The sequence below is a fragment of the Hyla sarda genome, chromosome 12, assembly GCF_029499605.1.
Source record: "Hyla sarda isolate aHylSar1 chromosome 12, aHylSar1.hap1, whole genome shotgun sequence".
NCBI lineage: Eukaryota > Metazoa > Chordata > Amphibia > Anura > Hylidae > Hyla > Hyla sarda.
The window spans coordinates 25748551-25773277 of record NC_079200.1 but is presented as its reverse complement, the minus strand read 5'-3'; the positions used below and the strand labels follow the sequence as shown (position 1 = coordinate 25773277).

The window sequence follows — 24727 nt, the reverse complement described above, 5'->3', positions numbered from 1 at the left end:
CTGGACAGTTCCTGTAACGGACAGAGGTGTCAGCAGAGAGCACTGTGGTCAGACTGGAAAGAACTACACAACTTCCTCTGTAGCATACAACAGCTGATAAGTACTGGAAGGATTAAGATTTTTAAATAGAAGTCATTTACATATCTGTATAACTTTCTGGCCCCAGTTGATTTGAATTTTTCTTCCTCCGGAGTACCCCTTTAATGCTTGTCAGTCATCTCTATTGACTGCTTTGGTGGATCGCGCCGTGTACTCCGCTGCTCGACGTTTGGAACAAACTGATCCGAACGCTGGACGTCATAGCCCCTCCCCTCATGACGTCACACCCCACCCCCTCAATGCAAGTCGATGGGAGGGGGCGTGACAGCCATCACGCCCCCTACCATAGACTTGCATTGAGGGGGTGGGGCTATGACATCACAAGCTCCCCGCATCGGCTCCAGGGTTCAGAACAGATTGTTCCAAACGCTGAGAAGCGGAGTACCCCTTTAAGTAGAGGAGAGGCTGATCTTAGTGTTGTTCAAAATCCTTGTCCCCAATGATCTCAACTTTATTCCACGTATCTCCGCCCCCGAGGATCTCTGTGTACATACATATGTGTCATACATATTCACTGCGGCATATGTTGGGTTACTCATAATCATGATGTTTGATGGGAATTGGATCTTACAATCAGAAGTGAACTAAGACCGACACTAAATAAATATATAACCATTTTATTATATCATAAAAGTGACAATCATTACTACATTACACACAAACATATAATACAGAAAAATAGACTTTGTCTTATAATGACATATAAAACTGTGCAAAGTATTTGTTATCTAAAGCGACGTGTTACCTGTGTGGATGGTCACACAGGATTAACCTCTTTAAAAACCAGAGGGATTTGCAGTTGGTAGCTTATACTTTATTTGACAGACCAGTCACTGGCGGTGGAATTCACTAAACACCCACCCGGGGTGCCCCCCAAAAGTCTAAAGACCCTTCTATCAGGCCTTTCTACTTTCTCACTCCCCTGTAACTAAAATGGGACCAACAACAAGCTGTAGTTTATTGGATAATCTTTCAACAAAAAACATCCTATTCTTTAGCGAAAATGTATTGCATCTATCCTTCAGGAACCAGTTATAGAACCATAGCCTTCCGGAACCAGTTATAGAACCAAATCCTTCAGGAACCAGTTATAGAACCATAGCCTTCAGGAACCAGTTATAGAACCATAACCTTCAGGTACCAGTTATAGAACCAAATCCTTCCGGAACCAGTTATAGAACCATAGCCTTCCGGAACCAGTTATAGAACCATAACCTTCAGGAACCAGTTATAGAACCAAATCCTTCCGGAACCAGTTATAGAACCATAGCCTTCAGGAACCAGTTATAGAACCATAGCCTTCAGGAACCAGTTATAGAACCATTTCCTTCAGGAACCAGTTATAGAACCATATCCTTCCGGAACCAGTTATAGAACCATAACCTTCAGGAACCAGTTATAGAACCATAGCCTTCAGGAACCAGTTATAGAACCATAACCTTCAGGAAGCAGTTATAGAACCATAGCCTTCAGGAACCAGTTATAGAACCATTTCCTTCAGGAACCAGTTATAGAACCATATCCTTCAGGAACCAGTTATAGAACCATAACCTTCAGGAAGCAGTTATAGAACCATAACCTTCAGGAACCAGTTATAGAACCATTTCCTTCAGGAACCAGTTATAGAACCATATCCTTCAGGTACCAGTTATAGAACCATAACCTTCAGGTACCAGTTATAACATCATGTCCTATAGGAACAAAGGAACCATTAATAACAGCCTAACCTCTAGGAACCAGTTATAACATCTTGTTATTTAGGAACCATTTATAGCACTATATCCTTCAGGAACCAATGAACCAGTTATAACCTCCTATCCTATAGCATTGTAAACTTTGGGATACAGTTCAGATAACATGATCCTAAGCTACAGGAACCAGCTATAACAACCTATTCTTTCGTTAGGGCTTCCCCATGCCTAATACTTTCCCAATGTCCATTCATTTTCCATTTCTACTAACATGACATTTCCAGTCTCCCATCTGCTATACCTAGATGTCCACCAGTTTCTACACACAAAACCCAAGAACCATCTGAAGAACAATGAGGAGATGGATGATGTTCCACCTTTCACTGTTCAGTCTACGTCCTGACCAAACAAGACTCGGGGGTCTATTGACTTCTAACACTTGTGGTGGATCACAAAAGAGCCGGACTTCACCACCATCTAGAGGGTGATCCAATACATTCATTTAATACAATACTTTCCCGATACAGATATGAAATAATAATATTCCGAGCAATTTGTCTATAAATTAATTTGCTAATGGACATTTAGCTGCTGGACATAAATTCAATAACCGAGGTTCTAGTGCAAACACAATGCAGACACAAACTGCATTCGGACCTGTCCATCCTACATATTACAGATCGTACATCTCCCATGCCAATGTCCATCATAGTCCTTTAGCCCCTCTGAGCTTCTTGAGACATTGATCTGGAGAAGGAAGCTGCCAGGCCGGGTTTAGAAAATTCCATACGTGCTGGCTGCATGACTGGAGGCAACTCTTTGGTGATTTGAGAGACTGGTATCTTGTCTTGGCACAACCCGTCATTGCCTGGATTGCTGAGGGCTCTCTCGAAGTCAATCATGCCACGAAGCTGTGGAGGTGTCGCCATGCGATCCATCTTGGTGGAAAGATCTGCTGGCTTGAAAATAGGCAGTGGCAGTATTCTCTGGTAGGGCAACTGATACTGAGTAAGGCGGTGACCGAGACGACCCATTCTCATGATCTGAGCTGGAGAACGCTGGACCAGGAAATGTGTCATGCCTTGTTGTCTGAAGCTTTCCCTTCTCCAAACATTGGCATCACGTGCATTGCAGCTGAAATAGAGAAATATGGGAATTAACCACATTGTCTGTGTAATTCTACTCAATGTTACAGGGCCATATACTGATAAAATGTATCATTACAATTGTCTAGCTAAGGCATTAAAAAAATTTTTTTAATCGACTGATGTCAGAAAGTTACATTTGTAAATTACTTCTATTTAAAAATCTTAATCCTTCCAGTACTTATCAGCTGCTGTATACTATAGAGATAGTTCTTTTCTTTTTGAATTTATTTTCTGTCTGACCACAGTGCTCTCTGCTGACACCTCTGTCCGTGTCAGGAACTGTCCAGAGCAGGAGAGATTTGCTATGGGGATTTTCTCCTAATCTGGACAGTCCCTGACACTGTGGTCAGACAGAAAGGAAATGAAAAAAAAAAAACTTTCTGTGGACCATACAGCAGATGATAAGTACTGGAAGGATTAAGATTTTTAAATAAAGGTAATTTACTAATCTAAACAACGAAATGAAGCAAGAAAACAGGGAGAGCACTCAGAAAGCAATATCACCTCCTACGACTCGCAAAACGATCCTCGGCGACCTGTCTCAGCATCAAATACAGAATAAACGAAGAGCACGTAGGTGCACTCACCGCTAGGCAGAGACAGTTGGATCTGGAAGTCCGGTAACGGGGTGCCGGGTCACGGCATAGGTGCTGGTGTATGGCGCTCGGAGGCTACGCCGGCAGTTTCGCACGTAAGTGCGTGCTTCTTCCGGCCTCATTGAGGCCGGAAGAAGCACGCACTTGCGTGCGAAACTGCCGATGTAGTCTCCGAGCGCCATACAATAGCGCCTATGCCGTGATCCAGCAGCCCGTCACCGGACTTCCAGATCCAACTGTCTCTGCCTAGCGGTGAGTGCACCTACGTGCTCTTCGTTTATTCTAATTTACTAATCTGTTTAACTTTCTGGCACCAGTTGATTTAAAAAAAATAATGTTTTCCAGCGGAGTACCCCTTTAAAGGTTTTCTACATATGTATTAATAACCCCTGTATATTTGCTCCTCTCTATCTGTAGGGTGGTCATTGGATCCCAGTTGGCTCACCTCTCCTCTGGTCTACTGAAGACCGATGTATCCAGCCATTCTGCGGAATAGTGCTCCCGCCGGGCATTGTTGTGTTCCTTCACTTGGCAGCTCAGCTGGGCCTCGGTGTTGCCCTCGTCACGTGGCTCTGACTTCCCCAGCATCTTTGGTTAAGTGAGTGTTAACAGGTCCCAATGGTCTGACTTGCTCTGTGTTTCCTCTGAGGCTTGTTCTCCCATGTGCTCTTATGTCCTGGGTTTATATACACTTGGCTGGGTCTATTTTCATTCTGCTTTGTAACAATCTATATCTATCCAGAGAGTCATCGTCGCCCCCCTGCAGCCCTCACACCCACACAGTGACCACTGACTGGCACACAGGTCAGATATGGCACTGTGCCCAGACGTCACTTCTCTTCACAACATGCTCAGATGCGGACATTGCTAAGCGTTTGGTCATATCAGAGTCAAGTTACATAGTTCCCAGCATAGGTTATACATGTTATGTCACCTGTTATCCAATAGTATTTATACAACTATCTCAAAATTGGTCTCTATATAATGTACAGTGATCTGACTATATATAATGTACAGTGATCTCCTGACTGTATATAATGTTCAGCGATCTCCTGACTGTATATAATGTACAGTGATCTCCTGACTATATATATATAATGTACAGTGATCTCCTGACTGTATATATAATGTACAGTGATCTCCTGACTGTATATATAATGTACAGTGATCTCCTGACTGTATATAATGTACAGTGATCTCTTGACTGTATATAATGTACAGTGATCTCCTGACTGTATATAATGTATAGTGATCTCCTGACTGTATATAATGTACAGAGATCTCCTGACTGTATATAATGTTCAGCGATCTCCTGACTGTATATAATGTACAGTGATCTCCTGACTATATATATATAATGTACAGTGATCTCCTGACTGTATATATAATGTACAGTGATCTCCTGACTGTATATATAATGTACAGTGATCTCCTGACTGTATATAATGTACAGTGATCTCTTGACTGTATATAATGTACAGTGATCTCCTGACTGTATATAATGTATAGTGATCTCCTGACTATATATAATGTACAGTGATCTCCTGACTGTATATAACGTACAGTGATCTCCTGACTATATATAATGTACAGTGATTTCCTGACTGTATATAATGTACAGTGATCTCCTGACTATATATAATGTACAGTGATCTCCTGACTGTATATAATGTATAGTGATCTCCTGACTGTATATAATGTACAGTGATCTCCTGACTGTATATAATGTACAGTGATCTCCTGACTATATATATATAATGTACAGTGATCTCCTGACTGTATATAATGTACAGTGATCTCCTGACTGTATATAATGTATAGTGATCTCCTGACTGTATATAAAGTACAGTGATCTCCTGACTGTATATAATGTACAGTGATCTCCTGACTGTATATAATGTACAGTGATCTCCTGACTGTATATATAATGTACAGTGATCTCCTGACTATAAATATATAATGTACAGTGATCTCCTGACTATATATATATAATGTACAGTGATCTCCTGACTGTATATAATGTACAGTGATCTCTTGACTGTATATAATGTACAGTGATCTCCTGACTGTATATAATGTATAGTGATCTCCTGACTGTATATAATGTACAGTGATCTCATGACTGTATATAATGTACAGTGATCTCCTGACTATATATAATGTACAGTGATCCCCTGACTATATATATAATGTACAGTGATCTCCTGACTATATATAATGTACAGTGATCTCCTGACTATATATATAATGTACAGTGATCTCCTGACTATATATAATATACAGTGATCTCCTGACTATATATATATAATGTACAGTGATCTCCTGACTATATATAATGTACAGTGATCTCCTGACTGTATATAATGTATAGTGATCTCCTGACTGTATATAATGTACAGTGATCTCCTGACTGTATATAATGTACAGTGATCTCCTGACTGTATATAATGTACAGTGATCTCCTGACTGTATATAATGTACAGCGATCTCCTGACTGTATATAATGTACAGTGATCTCTTGACTATATATAATGTACAGTGATCTCCTGACTATATATAATGTACAGTGATCTCCTGACTGTATATAATGTACAGTGATCTCCTGACTGTATATAATGTATAGTGATCTCCTGACTGTATATAATGTACAGTGATCTCCTGACTGTATATAATGTACAGTGATCTCCTGACTATATATAATGTACAGCGATCTCCTGATTGTATATAATGTATAGTGATCTCCTGACTGTATATAATGTACAGCGATCTCCTGACTATATATAATGTACAGTGATCTCCTGACTGTATATAATGTACAGTGATCTCCTGACTGTATATATAATGTACAGCGATCTCCTGACTATATATAATGTACAGCGATCTCCTAACTATATATAATGTACAGTAATCTCCTGACTATATATAATGTACAGTGATCTCCTGACTATATATATAATGTACAGTGATCTCCTGATTGTATATAATGTACAGTGATCTCCTGACTACATATAATGTACAGCGATCTCCTGACTGTATATAATGTACAGTGATCTCCTGACTGTATATAATGTATAGTGATCTCCTGACTATATATATAATGTACAGTGATCTCCTGACTGTATATAATGTACAGTGATCTCCTGACTGTATATAATGTACAGTGATCTCCTCACTGTATATAATGTACAGCGATCTCCTGACTGTATATAATGTATAGTGATCTCCTGATTATATATAATGTGCAGTGATCTTCTGACTATATATAGTGTACAGTGATCTCCTGACTGTATATAATGTACAGTGATCTCCTGACTATATATAATGTACAGTGATCTCCTGACTGTATATAATGTACAGTGATCTCCTGACTGTATATAATGTACAGCGATCTCCTGACTGTATATAATGTACAGCGATCTCCTGACTGTATATAATGTACAGCGATCTCCTGACTGTATATAATGTACAGCGATCTCCTGACTGTATATAATGTACAGTGATCTCCTGACTGTATATAATGTACAGTGATCTCCTGGCTATATATAATGTACAGCGATCTCCTGACTGTATATAATGTACAGCGATCTCCTGACTGTATATAATGTACAGTGATCTCTTGACTGTATATAATGTACAGTGATCTCCTGGCTATATATAATGTACAGTGATCTCCTGACTGTATATAATGTACAGCGATCTCCTGACTGTATATAATGTACACTGATCTCCTGACTGTATATAATGTACAGTGATCTCCTGACTGTATATAATGTATAGTGATCTCCTGACTGTATATAATGTACAGTGATCTCCTGATTGTATATAATGTACAGTGATCTCCTGACTATATATAATGTACAGTGATCTCCTGACTGTATATAATGTACAGCGATCTCCTGACTGTATATAATGTACAGTGATCTCCTGACTGTATATAATGTACAGTGATCTCCTGACTGTATATAATGTACAGTGATCTCCTGACTATATATATAATGTACAGTGATCTCCTGACTATATATATAATGTACAGTGATCTCCTGACTGTATATAATGTACAGCGATCTCCTGATTGTATATAATGTACAGTGATCTCCTGACTGTATATAATGTACAGCGATCTCCTGATTGTATATAATGTATAGTGATCTCCTGACTGTATATAATGTATAGTGATCTCCTGACTGTATATATAATGTATAGCGATCTCCTGACTGTATATAATGTACAGTGATCTCCTGACTGTATATACTGTACAGTGATCTCCTGACTGTATATAATGTACAGTGATCTCCTGACTGTATATAATGTACAGTGATCACCTGACTGTATATAATGTACAGTGATCTCCTGACTATATATAATGTATAGTGATCTCCTGACTGTATATAATGTACAGTGATCTCCTGACTGTATATAATGTACAGTGATCTCCTGACTATATATAATGTACAGCGATCTCCTGATTGTATATAATGTATAGCGATCTCCTGACTGTATATAATGTATAGTGATCTCCTGACTGTATATATAATGTATAGCGATCTCCTGACTGTATATAATGTACAGTGATCTCCTGACTGTATATAATGTACAGTGATCTCCTGACTGTATATGATGTACAGTGATCTCCTGACTATATATAATGTATAGTGATCTCCTGACTGTATATAATGTACAGTGATCTCCTAACTATATATATAATGTACAGTGATCTCCTGACTGTATATAATGTACAGTGATCTCCTGACTGTATATAATGTACAGTGATCTCCTGACTGTATATAATGTACAGTGATCTCCTGACTGTATATAATGTACAGCGATCTCCTGATTGTATATAATGTACAGTGATCTCCTGACTGTATATAATGTACAGTGATCTCCTGATTGTATATAATGTACAGCGATCTCCTGATTTTATATAATATACAGTGATCTCCTGACTATATATAATGTACAGCGATCTCCTGATTGTATATAATGTATAGTGATCTCCTGACTGTATATAATGTATAGTGATCTCCTGACTGTATATATAATATATAGCGATCTCCTGACTATATATAATGTACAGTGATCTCCTGACTGTATATAATGTACAGTGATCTCCTGACTGTATATAATGTACAGTGATTTCCTGACTGTATATAATGTACAGTGATCTCCTGACTGTATATAATGAACAGTGATCTCCTGACTGTATATAATGTATAGTGATCTCCTGACTATATATAATGTATAGTGATCTCCTGACTGTATATAATGTACAGTGATCTCCTGACTGTATATAATGTACAGTGATCTCCTGACTGTATATAATGTACAGTGATCTCCTGACTGTATATAATGAACAGTGATCTCCTGACTGTATATAATGTATAGTGATCTCCTGACTATATATAATGTATAGTGATCTCCTGACTGTATATAATGTACAGTGATCTCCTGACTGTATATAATGTACAGTGATCTCCTGACTATATATAATGTACAGCGATCTCCTGATTGTATATAATGTACAGTGATCTCCTGACTGTATATAATGTACAGTGATCTCCTGACTATATATAATGTACAGTGATCTCCTGACTGTATATAATGTGCAGTGATCTCCTGACTGTATATAATGTACAGTGATCTCCTGACTGTATATAATGTACAGTGATCTCCTGACTGTATATAATGTACAGTGATCTCCTGACTATATATAATGTATAGTGATCTCCTGACTGTATATAATGTACAGTGATCTCCTAACTATATATAATGTACAGCGATCTCCTGATTGTATATAATGTATAGTGATCTCCTGACTGTATATAATGTATAGTGATCTCCTGACTGTATATATAATGTATAGCGATCTCCTGACTGTATATAATGTACAGTGATCGCCTGACTGTATATAATGTACAGTGATCTCCTGACTGTATATAATGTACAGCGATCTCCTGACTATATATATATATAATGTATAGTGATCTCCTGACTATATATATAATGTATAGTGATCTCCTGACTGTATATACTGTATAGTGATCTCCTGACTGTATATATAATGTATAGTGATCTCCTGACTGTATATAATGTATAGTGATCTCCTGACTGTATATATAATGTATAGCGATCTCCTGACTGTATATAATGTACAGTGATCTCCTGACTGTATATAATGTACAGTGATCGCCTGACTGTATATAATGTACAGTGATCTCCTGACTGTATATAATGTACAGCGATCTCCTGACTATATATATATATAATGTATAGTGATCTCCTGACTATATATATAATGTATAGTGATCTCCTGACTGTATATACTGTATAGTGATCTCCTGACTGTATATATAATGTATAGCGATCTCCTGACTGTATATAATGTACAGTGATCTCCTGACTGTATATAATGTACAGTGATCTCCTGACTGTATATAATGTACAGTGATCTCCTGACTGTATATAATGTATAGTGATCTCCTGACTATATATATAATGTACAGTGATCTCCTGACTGTATATAATGTACAGTGATCTCCTGACTGTATATAATGTACAGTGATCTCCTGACTGTATATAATGTACAGTGATCTCCTGACTATATATAATGTACAGTGATCTCCTGACTGTATATAATGTACAGCGATCTCCTGACTATATATAATGTACAGTGATCTCCTGACTGTATATAATGTACAGCGATCTCCTGACTGTATATAATGTGCAGTGATCTCCTGACTGTATATAATGTACAGTGATCTCCTGACTGTATATAATGTACAGTGATCTCCTGACTATATATAATGTACAGTGATCTCCTGACTGTATATACTGTACAGTGATCTCCTGACTGTATATAATATACAGTGATCTCCTGACTATATGTAATGTACAGTGATCTCCTTACTGTATATAATGTACAGTGATCTCCTGATTGTATATAATGTACAGTGATCTCCTGACTATAAATATATAATGTACAGTGATCTCCTGACTGTATATAATGTACAGTGATCTCCTGACTGTATATAATGTATAGTGATCTCCTGACTGTATATAATGTACAGTGATCTCCTGACTGTATATAATGTATAGTGATCTCCTGACTATATATATAATGTATAGTGATCTCCTGACTGTATATACTGTATAGTGATCTCCTGACTGTATATATCTGTATATAGGCAGCTTTCAACTGTATGTACTGGTGCATACAGTTGAAAGCGGTGCTCGCTCGCTTGGGGATCCGGGGCAAGTGTCCTGGATTCTGGAGCCACTAACTACCTGGGTGGCACTACCTAGCTGGAGGCACTATATACTAGGGGCATTACCTACATGGAAGCACTACCTAACTTGGGGGCACTATGTACTGGGGGTGTGACCTACCAGGGGCCACTACTTACTGGGGGCATTACTTAAATGGAGGCACTACCTACCTGGGCGGCACTATGTACTGGGGGCATGACTTACCAGGGGCCACTACCTACTGGCGGCATTACCTACATGGGGGCACTGCCTACCTGGGGGGCACTACCTACCTACTGGGAGCACTACCTACTAGTGGTATTATCTACTATCTACCTATAGAGGGCATCACCTACTACCTACCTACTTGGGGGCATTAACTATGACCTACCTGGAAGCATTACCTACTACCTACTTACTTGGGCCATTCCCTATGACCTACCTGGTGGCATTACCTACTACCTATTGGTGGGCATCACCTACTACCTAACTACAGAGGGCATTACCTACCTTGGAGCTTTACTGAGGCATTACCTACCTACCCATAGGGGGCATTACCAACCTGTTGGGGGCCTGGGCATATACCTTATAGGGGGGATTCCCTACCTACTTACTGGGGGCATTACCTAATAGGGGAAGGGAAGTTTCCTCCCCACTACCTTCCTACCCTTTCCCCAACACACCTACTCCCTCATACTATGCAGAGCACCAAGGAGAGAGTTATTTGGGGCACTGAGGGTAGGTAGCAGGTGGGAAATGTGCTATAAAAGTGTGGAGCCAATCTGTTTGTTGTCTGACTCTGTGGAGACAAGACATGGTTGGAAGAAGACTTCATAGCGATCTACTCAAGACAAAGAAGAAAAGAAAAGAGAACGACTCCAAGTAAACACCTCCTGTGGGTCAGTAGATGTAACTGCACTGTAATCACTTATACGGTCTACAGCGCCTGTGTAGACCTGGGCTCATCACTATATGGGCATTGTATGGGGGGGGGGGGGAATATTGGTCTATGTTAATTGGTTTTATATACAGTCACTCTGTGTTGGGAATGGTAGCGGTCATGTTGTGGCAGTATTATTCCTCCTTTGGTCTCAGTATACAGGATTTGTTCAGTAACAGTATGATGGTAATATTTATGGTTATAATATTCCTCCTTGTATACTGGTATTATTGATAATATTGGTCTCAGTATACAAGATTTGGTCAGTAACAGTATGATGGTAATATGTATGCTGATAATATTCCTCCTTGTATACTGGTATCATTGATAATATTGGTCTCAGTATACAAGATTTGGTCAGTAACAGTATGAAGGTGATATATATGGTGATAATATTCCTTCTTATATACTGGTATTATTGGTAATACTGGTCTCAGTATACAGGCTTTGGTCAGTAACAGTATGATGGTAATATGTATGGTGATGATATTTCCTCCTTGTATACTGGTATTATTGATAATATAGGTCTCGGTTTACAGGATTTAGTTGGTAACAGTATGATGGTAATATGTATGGTGATGATATTCCTCCATGTATACTGGTATTATTGGTAATATAGGTCTCAGTTTACAGGATTTAGTTGGTAACAGTATGATGGTAATATGTATGGTGATGATATTCCTCCATGTATACTGTATTATTCGTAATATAGGTCTCAGTTTACAGGAGTTAGTTGGTAACAGTATGATGGTAATATGTATGGTGATAATATTCCTTCCTTGTATGCTGGTATTATTGATAATATTGGTTTCAGTTAATAGGATTTGGCAGTAACAGTATGGTGGTAATATGTATGGTGAAATTATTTCTCCTTGTATACTGGTATCATTGGTACTATAGGTCTCAGTTTACAGGATTTAGTTGGTAACAGTATGATGGTAATATGTACAGTGATGATATTCCTCTTTGTATACTGGTATTATTGGTAATACTGGTGACAGTATACAGGATTTGGTCAGTAACAGTATGAATATTTTTTTCATAGACCATGAGGAAAATAGCAGGCACGGGGCCCTGGGCGCGGACTTGGGGGTGGGCCGGGAGGGAAGGGAAGCTGCTTGTGATTGCAGCCCTGCTTGTTATAACCAAAGTTATTTGTCCTCCTGATATGCAATGGCATAGTTTTTTTTTTTTTTTTGGGGGGGGGTTCCCACTTGGACCAAGGCAGCACAATGTGTTGAGCTTGCCCTGACCCCAAGATATTAGTCCAGTGATGTCATCATTGGGATACTGGGCAGCCATAAAGAATTTATTGGTGCTTTGCGTTATGAGTGAAGTAGGTAAAAATCTGGCCTATTGCCAGCTAAGGACAGAGTGCCACTTTACACGGATATTTTGGGCATCATAATCTCAATAGTCTTAAATCTAAGGATCACCGACTTCCCATCACTGCCCACATAGTAGGTGCCCTCCCGGCTGAGTCTGAGAGGATGCCCGTGCAGCAGGTGGATGGGGATGTTTTGGTGCCTCCGCCTGGCGGGATCATTCACAGTCCTGGGTGTCTGTCATTGTCGTGTCATTGTGGTGCTCCCTTAATCGCTACATTTTATTTTCTTCTTAATCAGTAGATTATAAAGCATTCTTTCCATCATTACTGCAGCTGTCCCGCTTTATTCATCGTGTTGGTGTCAGCTGGCCGCTGCTCAGGGTCAAGGTGACCCTCACAACCCTCCCCTACAAAATAAACAAGCTCAGCACCATTAATCTCCATGCCTGATTCCATGCCAATCTGCAATCTGAGAAAGGTATTTTAAAGCCTGTACCCAATCTGCTGGCACACTCCGGCATCTTGCTTCTGTTGGAGGAATAAAAAGCCACTTTATTCACTACTAACTAATTTGGTAGGAAGCCACGGTCTGCTTGTTTATCAAAGTGGGGCTCAACTAAATGTCAGACTTGTTTTCTAGCCATACTTAGCAAATGCATGGTGCTCTGACCATGAATGGTGTATTCTGGGACGTATTTACCATATAGCCATGTGTCTAGGGTTGCCACCTGGCAGGTATTTTACCGGCACAGCCGGAATTTTGGCCACCCTGCTGGTATTTATCCAACCAATCCACTAGTTCCCGGAATGTTGCACCATATACTATACCAGGGTTTCCCAACCAGAGCGCCTCCAGCTGTTGCAAAACTACAATGCCCAGCATGCCCGGACAGCCGTTGGCTGTCCGGGCATGCTGGGCGTTGTAGTTTTGCAACAGCTGGAGGCGCTCTGGTTGGGAAACACTGACCTATACTATATACTACTATATAGTCAAACATGCTGGGAGTTGTAGTTTTGCAACAGCTGGAGGCACTCCTGGTTGGGAAACACTGACCTATACTATATACTACTGTATAGTCCAACATGCTGGGAGTTGTAGTTTTGCAACAGCTGGAGGCACCCCTGGTTGGGAAACACTGACCTATACTATATACTACTATATAGTCAAACATGCTGGGAGTTGTAGTTTTGCAACAGCTGGAGGCACCCCTGGTTGGGAAACACTGACCTATACTATATACTACTATATAGTCCAACATTCTGGGATTTGTAGTTTTGCAACAGCTGGAGGCACCCCTGGTTGGGAATCACTGACCTATACTATATACTACTATGTAGTCCAACATGCTGGGAGTTGTAGTTTGGCAACAGCTGAAGGCCCCCCTGGTTGGGAAACACTGACCTATACTATATACTATTATATAGTCCAACACGCTGGGAGTTGTAGTTTTCGTTTGGGGCAGCTGCTGAGCCACAGGCTGTAGTAGGGCATGCTGGGAGTTGTAGTTAATAACAAACTGTAACTCCCAAATAAAAAAAATAAAATAAATTTAAAAGTCACATAAAAAAAAAAATGGTTTAAAAACTACAGATCGGTGCTCAAAAAAATGACCATCATACAGGCCGTATAAGGAGAAATAAAAAGGTTATGGGGGTCAAAATAGGACAAAATTTCCCCCGCAAATTTGTATCCTGTGATGCCACGCATATATAATTAATTATGCAAATTAGTATGACCGGTATTTTTTTTCCAAGAAAGGTGGAAACCCTACATGTGTCTGGTGTTGCCCACCCTAAGGCTGGCATGTAAGGTACCCTACAAAATGCAAGAAGCAGGAGTAACAAAAGTGAAAAGCAGAATCGCAGATGTCTGTGTAAATGATTTCCCAATGTGTTGTGAAGACAATTTGGCAGACGATCATGAGTAACAGGTGTCAGGACTGCATAAAGCATTGTAGGGTGTTCGTCATTACATCTCCTACGTCTCCCCATTCCTCCATATACTGTACATGCACGCTTGACTCGACTGAGGGTGCAAATGTTCTGAACGAGGGAACAGTAATAAGCCATTATCAGATGCAGCTCATTTCTGTCTAAGTGACTGGAGCCACTCACAACCTGAGGACAGTTGTGGTGCTGTTTTAGAAAGAAATTAGCTCTGTTTTTCTTTTTCTGGATAACCCCTTTGATTGGGGGATTCATTGGCTAATGTGGCATCTACTTAATAGCTTTGATTACTTTTTTTTTACTGTGAGCGTCTACCTTATGTGGGGGGATTACTTACCTACTGGGGATATCATATCTACTTAATGGGAGGATTACCTACCTTCTGAGGGCCCCTACCTAATGGGGGCAGAGTGGCTGGTTGTAAATGCCAGACCAGCGTGCTCTGCGGGAGTGCACCCCGCTGGTACATCTAGACAGGAATCAACGGACTGTACTCCATCTAAGGGACCGTGATCGCCACCTGACCCTTGCTGGGAGTTAATACCTGTGTTTGACCTTTCAGTGATATAAACTGCATCTTGATATAAGATATAATGCTGTGGTCGCAGTCGGCTTTATGACCAATGGGGGTAACAATTATCAGACCCTGGGGTCATAAAACAGTATTGTATACTACTGGAGGCATTACCTACGACTTACCTTGGGACATTACCAAATGCATTTTGGGGCATTACCTACTGTCTACCTACTGGGGGCATCACCTACTACCTACCTGGGGGCATTGCCTACTACTTACCTACTGAGGGAATTATCTACCTGAGAGCATTACTGGGGCATTAGCTACCTACATACCTATCTACCTAGGGGCATTACCTACCTACCTACTGGGAGCATTATGGACCTACTGAGGGCTTCTACCTTTGAGGGGGGATTCCATACTTATCTAATGGGGCATTGCTTAATAGAGGAGGGTATATTACCTACCCACCACCACCCAATCCCCCTACCCTTTACCCCAACACACCTACCTACTCCCTCATTCTATGAATATATGGGGCACTGAGGGTAAGAAACAGGGGGAAAATGTGCTAAAGAAGAGTGGCGCCTAATATGCTTGTTGTATGGCAGATTCTGTGGAGACAAGTCATGGTCGGAAAAAGACTTCATGACAGTCTGAGCAAAATAGAGAAGAAAAAGAAAAATGTAACTGCACTGTAATCACTTAAAGGGGTATTCCAGGCCAAAACTTTTTTTTATATATCAACTGGCTCCGGAAAGTTAAACAGGTTTGTAAATTACTTCTATTAAAAAAATCTTAATCCTCCCAATAGTTATTAGCTTCTGAAGTTGAGTTGCTGTTTTCTGTCTAACTGCTTTCTGATGACTCACGTCCCAGGAGCTGTGCAGCTCCTATGGGGATATTTTCCCATCATGCACAGCTCCCGGGACATGACATCATCATTGAGCAGTTAGACAGAAAACTTCAGAAGCTAATAACTATTGGAAGGATTAAGATTTTTTAATAGAAGTAATTTACAAATCTATTTAACTCTCCAGAGCCGGTTGATATATATATATGTATGTGTATATATATATATATATATATATATATATATATAAAGTTTTTGCCTGGAATACCTCTTTAAATTGTCTGCAGAGCCTGTGAAGAACCAGGGTTACCACTATATGGGCTTTGTATGGGGGATATTCTATGTTCAATGGTTTTTATACAATCACTTTGTAGGAGTGATAATGGTAGTGGTTATGGTGTGGCGGTATTATTCTTACTTGTATACTGGTATTTTTATTGGTAATATTAGTCTCAGTATACAGGATTTGGTCAGCATGATGGTAGTATGTAGAGATGAGCGAACTTACAGTAAATTCGATTTGTCACGAACTTCTCGGCTCGGCAGTTGATGACTTTTCCTGCATAAATTAGTTCAGGTTTCAGGTGCTCCCGTGGGCTGGAAAAGGTGGATACAGTCCTAGTAGAATCTTTCCTTTTCCAGCCCACCGGAGCACCTGAAAGCTGAACTAATTTACACATGATAAGTCATCAACTGCTGAGCCGAGAAGTTCGTGACAAATCGAATTTACTGTAAGTTCGCTCATCTCTAGTAGTATGTATGAATCCAAAGAGGCAGCAGCACACAAGGTATACGGTGCAAAAAAGTATGTGGTTTTATTGCATCAGTGCATACAGAGCAACGTTTCTGCGACCTCCTCGTCGCCTTTCTCAAGCTCAACTAAGTGACCCCTCAGTGCAGTTTAAATACATTCAGTAATTACAACAATTGTTAACATAAGTGTGAGTATAGGGCATGACATAGTATACAACAAAGCGTCATACATTAGTGATCCAGTGATGGTGACGATAATTCCTCATCAGTGATTCCTCCCAGTGCAGGTGGATGTGGGCGGATACTTGAGATCTACGTTATTTAAATATATACATAATGTACAGAGTTATCATAAGCACTTACCCAACAGAGCATATCGCGGACTATAACACGTTGAATGAGCGGGGCAAAAAAGTGACTGCGCAGGTCAGAGCAGAACTGCCAATCAGAGGCAGATTGCGCTGATCGCGTGCACCCAATCGCATTCTGTGCAGTGTTGACATGCGTATTTGTAAAAAGAAGTCATGTGCGCCATCTTGGTAAAGGGAAAGAGTATCACATACTGCCCATAGTGTCAGGCGCTAGCGCAGCGCCATGTCAGTATGTCGCTATTCTCAATATTCCAAAGTCATCCATCCAGTAGTGTATGCAGGACCATTATTGCACTTAGGCAAACACTAATGGGCATTCCCGTGTTCTGTTTGCATGGGGCATAAAGCAGGTAGAGCTGGCATGGCTCATACCTTACGGCCATATATGGGGTTACGGGTGTATACATGCAAATTGACCCATGTTTACACATATGTCATGCAAGTATGCGATGGGGAGCAGACTAACACCGGCTGGACAACCACTGATGCTGCACCTGACGCTACCCGATATTCCCGGCCGTGACATAGTATCCTGCAACCCCCAGAACAATGTGGATACCTCTATATAGTATTTGTTTTCAGTATTGCAGATAAACCGTCCTGCAGAGCTGGATGTATGGATGCTTAAACGTAATGAACATTTTTTAGGGTAGTAAACATATTATAGAAGGAGCGGAGAGTCTTGAAAAAAAACAACATGTTTTTTTAAAAATCCAAAAGGATAATGCTCTGTTGGTGGCTGTACATATTGTATTTCCATACATCTGAAAATTAAACAGAAAGAGAAAAAAATATTAGAAGGGTCTGTTCACATACAGTACACAGAGAGTAATATATACAAAACTTTAGGGGCTACATTGGAGGGCTATCTTTGACTCATTTTAGAAGTGGTTTTAAATTCTGCATTAAGACCATGTGGTCTCATCGTATTCAACCTGAATATCCATCGAAGTTCACATTTTTTTAACATAGTTATACGGTCCCCACCCCGTTTCGGGGGTGGAATATGGTCAATGACCATAAATTTTAATTCACGTTCCTGGTGGTTGGCTTCAGCAAAATGTTTAGAGACTGGCAAGTCAAGTCGTTTTTTTCTGATAGTGTAGCGATGTTGGTTCAGACGAGTCCGAAGATCCAGACTCGTCTCACCAACATAGAGTTTCTGACAAGGGCACCACAATAGATAGATGACAAAGTCAGAATTGCACGTCAAATAAAATTTAATCACGTGTTCTTGTTTCGTCTGTGGGTGCACAAATTTAGTGCCTTTCTGCATGTAGCTGCAGTTAACGCAGCTGCGACATGGAAAGCATCCCTTATTACTAACCGTCAAGTATTTTTGTTGTGTCTTTGGTTTTTCAGATATGTCTGTTCTGACAATTTTGTCCTTTAGGTTAGGAGCCCTGCGGAAGGACATTAAGGGGGGTTCCTGAAACTCTTTCACCTGGGAGTGTCCCTCCCTCACCAGATACCAATATTTACGTACAATTGATGAAATTTGATATGAACAGTCACTATATGTGGAAATAAATGGAATTCTACTGTCCACATTTCTTGAAATTGTACTGTCAGTTTGTCCGTTTCGTTTTTGTTGTCTTAGATTAATAATGCGAGTACGTTGTTCCTGAATCAGTTTTTTAGGATACCGTCTTTCTAGAAAATCGTTAGTCATTTTAGATAGTGCTTTCTCTAGCTTCAAGTCATCGTCCGTAATTCTCTCAGCCCGGAGCATCTGGCTGAAAGGAAGGGACCTTATCATGGCTCTTGGATGCCCGCTATCGAACCTCAGTAATGTGTTACTGTCCGTGGGTTTATAATACATGTCTGTCGTCAGTTTGTCACCATTCTTGCTCACTGTCACGTCCAAGAAATTTACAGAGGTCATTGAATGGGTCAAGGTAAATTTAATGTCAACATGTATGTTATTGAGAAAATTGTAAAATATCAACAAATCCTCTGCAGTACCGGTCCAAAGTAAAAAGATATCATCTATGTAGCGCCACCACCCCAGCACTTGGCTGAAGTGGGGCGATACATAGATGTAATCCTCCTCAAGGTGGGCCACATAGATGTTCGCATATGTGGGCGCCACGTTGCTGCCCATTGCTGTCCCCCTCTTTTGCATGTAATAAGTGTCATTAAATATGAAATAATTACATTCCAGTACTACCTTCAGTAATGAAACAATGAAGTCAATTTTGTGTGGCGGACAATCTGACAAAATAAGTGCATTTTCCACTGCATGAACACCCCCATCATGACTGATGGAGGTGTACAAGCTTGTGACATCTAAGGTGGCCAGGATGGTCTGGTGGTCGACAGTCACATCATTGATTTTATTCAAAAAATCTGAGGTATCCCTAATGTATGATTGGGCATTGGTGGCATAAGTACGTAGTAATCTATCTAAAAAGATAGAGATATGTGATGTCACCGATTCTCGGCCTGACACAATAGGCCTGCCTGGAGGTCTTTCACGATTTTTGTGTATTTTTGGTAATAAATATAGCATTGGTGTAACCGGGTAATCAACTATTAAGTATTTACGTAGACTGTCATCAACCAGACCATCCTCAAAGCCACACTCCACCAACTGGGTAATACGAGTAATAATTTCTTTCTTAGGGTCTTTGGAAAGTGGCCGGTATACATTCACATCATTAAGCTGTCTTTCAGCTTCTTGTATATACTGGAGCTTGTCCATGACCACTATAGATCCGCCTTTATCAGCCGGTTTTATGACTAGGCGGTGGTCATGGACAAGCTCCCTCACAGCATCAAGTTCTTCCTGTCTCATATTTGGATGTTTAAGACGCTTATTCTGAGTACTCAATTTTTTAAGATCACGTTTAACACATTCTTCATATGTACTGATGGCATGAGATTCTAAAGGGGGTTGAAATTCACTGGGAACCCGTAAATTAAAGTCCTTCAGTGACATCATGGAGGAATCACCAATGTTGTCCTCACCCATGCGGTCACTGTCAACTGAAATTTTAGGGGCCTGCAAGGAAAACCACAACTTAAGTTTCAATTTGCGAATGAATTGAGTAACGTCTAGCTCAAGTTCAAACCAGTCTACATACATACTGGGGCAAAAGCTTAAACCTTTCGATAAGACCTGTATTTGTGTATCAGTCAAGACAACAGAAGATATATTTACCACGGCATTGCTTTTCAGGCTCTCTTTTTCTTGTGACGGTTGTTGAAATTGTTGGGGTTGCTCTTGGCAACCGCTGTACCCCTGTTCTGATTCTGGTTCTGATTTCTTGTTTTTACTCCCTCGGTGATGTTTACGTCCTCCCCGCCTTTGTTGTCTGGAGATTGTCCTTGGATATCAGTTGACAGTGACCGCATGGGTGAGGACAACATTGGTGATTCCTCCATGATGTCACTGAAGGACTTTAATTTACGGGTTCCCAGTGAATTTCAACCCCCTTTAGAATCTCATGCCATCAGTACATATGAAGAATGTGTTAAACGTGATCTTAAAAAATTGAGTACTCAGAATAAGCGTCTTAAACATCCAAATATGAGACAGGAAGAACTTGATGCTGTGAGGGAGCTTGTCCATGACCACCGCCTAGTCATAAAACCGGCTGATAAAGGCGGATCTATAGTGGTCATGGACAAGCTCCAGTATATACAAGAAGCTGAAAGACAGCTTAATGATGTGAATGTATACCGGCCACTTTCCAAAGACCCTAAGAAAGAAATTATTACTCGTATTACCCAGTTGGTGGAGTGTGGCTTTGAGGATGGTCTGGTTGATGACAGTCTACGTAAATACTTAATAGTTGATTACCCGGTTACACCAATGCTATATTTATTACCAAAAATACACAAAAATCGTGAAAGACCTCCAGGCAGGCCTATTGTGTCAGGCCGAGAATCGGTGACATCACATATCTCTATCTTTTTAGATAGATTACTACGTACTTATGCCACCAATGCCCAATCATACATTAGGGATACCTCAGATTTTTTGAATAAAATCAATGATGTGACTGTCGACCACCAGACCATCCTGGCCACCTTAGATGTCACAAGCTTGTACACCTCCATCAGTCATGATGGGGGTGTTCATGCAGTGGAAAATGCACTTATTTTGTCAGATTGTCCGCCACACAAAATTGACTTCATTGTTTCATTACTGAAGGTAGTACTGGAATGTAATTATTTCATATTTAATGACACTTATTACATGCAAAAGAGGGGGACAGCAATGGGCAGCAACGTGGCGCCCACATATGCGAACATCTATGTGGCCCACCTTGAGGAGGATTACATCTATGTATCGCCCCACTTCAGCCAAGTGCTGGGGTGGTGGCGCTACATAGATGATATCTTTTTACTTTGGACCGGTACTGCAGAGGATTTGTTGATATTTTACAATTTTCTCAATAACATACATGTTGACATTAAATTTACCTTGACCCATTCAATGACCTCTGTAAATTTCTTGGACGTGACAGTGAGCAAGAATGGTGACAAACTGACGACAGACATGTATTATAAACCCACGGACAGTAACACATTACTGAGGTTCGATAGCGGGCATCCAAGAGCCATGATAAGGTCCCTTCCTTTCAGCCAGATGCTCCGGGCTGAGAGAATTACGGACGATGACTTGAAGCTAGAGAAAGCACTATCTAAAATGACTAACGATTTTCTAGAAAGACGGTATCCTAAAAAACTGATTCAGGAACAACGTACTCGCATTATTAATCTAAGACAACAAAAACGAAACGGACAAACTGACAGTACAATTTCAAGAAATGTGGACAGTAGAATTCCATTTATTTCCACATATAGTGACTGTTCATATCAAATTTCATCAATTGTACGTAAATATTGGTATCTGGTGAGGGAGGGACACTCCCAGGTGAAAGAGTTTCAGGAACCCCCCTTAATGTCCTTCCGCAGGGCTCCTAACCTAAAGGACAAAATTGTCAGAACAGACATATCTGAAAAACCAAAGACACAACAAAAATACTTGACGGTTAGTAATAAGGGATGCTTTCCATGTCGCAGCTGCGTTAACTGCAGCTACATGCAGAAAGGCACTAAATTTGTGCACCCACAGACGAAACAAGAACACGTGATTAAATTTTATTTGACGTGCAATTCTGACTTTGTCATCTATCTATTGTGGTGCCCTTGTCAGAAACTCTATGTTGGTGAGACGAGTCTGGATCTTCGGACTCGTCTGAACCAACATCGCTACACTATCAGAAAAAAACGACTTGACTTGCCAGTCTCTAAACATTTTGCTGAAGCCAACCACCAGGAACGTGAATTAAAATTTATGGTCATTGACCATATTCCACCCCCGAAACGGGGTGGGGACCGTATAACTATGTTAAAAAAATGTGAACTTCGATGGATATTCAGGTTGAATACGATGAGACCACATGGTCTTAATGCAGAATTTAAAACCACTTCTAAAATGAGTCAAAGATAGCCCTCCAATGTAGCCCCTAAAGTTTTGTATATATTACTCTCTGTGTACTGTATGTGAACAGACCCTTCTAATATTTTTTTCTCTTTCTGTTTAATTTTCAGATGTATGGAAATACAATATGTACAGCCACCAACAGAGCATTATCCTTTTGGATTTTTAAAAAAACATGTTGTTTTTTTTCAAGACTCTCCGCTCCTTCTATAATATGTTTACTACCCTAAAAAATGTTCATTACGTTTAAGCATCCATACATCCAGCTCTGCAGGACGGTTTATCTGCAATACTGAAAACAAATACTATATAGAGGTATCCACATTGTTCTGGGGGTTGCAGGATACTATGTCACGGCCGGGAATATCGGGTAGCGTCAGGTGCAGCATCAGTGGTTGTCCAGCCGGTGTTAGTCTGCTCCCCATCGCATACTTGCATGACATATGTGTAAACATGGGTCAATTTGCATGTATACACCCGTAACCCCATATATGGCCGTAAGGTATGAGCCATGCCAGCTCTACCTGCTTTATGCCCCATGCAAACAGAACACGGGAATGCCCATTAGTGTTTGCCTAAGTGCAATAATGGTCCTGCATACACTACTGGATGGATGACTTTGGAATATTGAGAATAGCGACATACTGACATGGCGCTGCGCTAGCGCCTGACACTATGGGCAGTATGTGATACTCTTTCCCTTTACCAAGATGGCGCACATGACTTCTTTTTACAAATACGCATGTCAACACTGCACAGAATGCGATTGGGTGCACGCGATCAGCGCAATCTGCCTCTGATTGGCAGTTCTGCTCTGACCTGCGCAGTCACTTTTTTGCCCCGCTCATTCAACGTGTTATAGTCCGCGATATGCTCTGTTGGGTAAGTGCTTATGATAACTCTGTACATTATGTATATATTTAAATAACGTAGATCTCAAGTATCCGCCCACATCCACCTGCACTGGGAGGAATCACTGATGAGGAATTATCGTCACCATCACTGGATCACTAATGTATGACGCTTTGTTGTATACTATGTCATGCCCTATACTCACACTTATGTTAACAATTGTTGTAATTACTGAATGTATTTAAACTGCACTGAGGGGTCACTTAGTTGAGCTTGAGAAAGGCGACGAGGAGGTCGCAGAAACGTTGCTCTGTATGCACTGATGCAATAAAACCACATACTTTTTTGCACCGTATACCTTGTGTGCTGCTGCCTCTTTGGATTTATCTATTGGGATCCCGAACCAAGGCTCCTACACAGCGTGCACCAGCTACCTGAAGCACTATCTGGTTGTGCTGCTCTCCTGGGATATTAGTAGTATGTATGGTGATAATATTCCTCCTTGTACACTGGTATTATTGGCAATATTATTCTCAGTATACTGGATTTGGTCAGTAACAGTATGGCAGTAATATGTATGTTGATATTTTCTCCTTCCTTCCTCATTAAACTAAATAGCTTTTGCAGGTCTATGCGAGGGGGCCGTCACGCCCCCTCCCATAGACTTGCATTGAGGTGGCGAGGTGTGACGTCACACGGGGGCGGGGTCGTGATGTCACAATATTCTGGCCCCGTGGTCGTCACGCTACACACTCGGAACCTGCAGAGCTGCGGGTGCGCAATTACAGATTGCAGGGGTCCCCAGCGGCAGGACCCCCCCCCCCCCCCAACCAGACATCTTATTCCCTATCCTTTGGATAGGGATAAGATGTATTAGGGCCGGAGTACCCCTTTAAAGAAAAATAAGTCAATAACTAATATACATAAAGCAAG

The 24727-nt window shown here is 40.6% G+C and overlaps 1 protein-coding gene across 1 annotated transcript; it reads right to left on the bottom strand.

The window, feature by feature from the left end:
* Positions 1-735: 735 nt before the first annotated feature.
* On the bottom strand, positions 736-4215 carry TCAP (titin-cap). The gene is made up of 2 exons (XM_056548407.1): positions 3980-4215; positions 736-2924 (listed from the first exon to the last, which is right to left on the bottom strand). Exons 1-2 carry the CDS (start codon positions 4120-4122, stop codon positions 2507-2509), a joined length of 561 nt encoding a protein of 186 aa, XP_056404382.1. The 5' UTR covers positions 4123-4215; the 3' UTR covers positions 736-2506.
* Positions 4216-24727: the final 20512 nt, after the last annotated feature.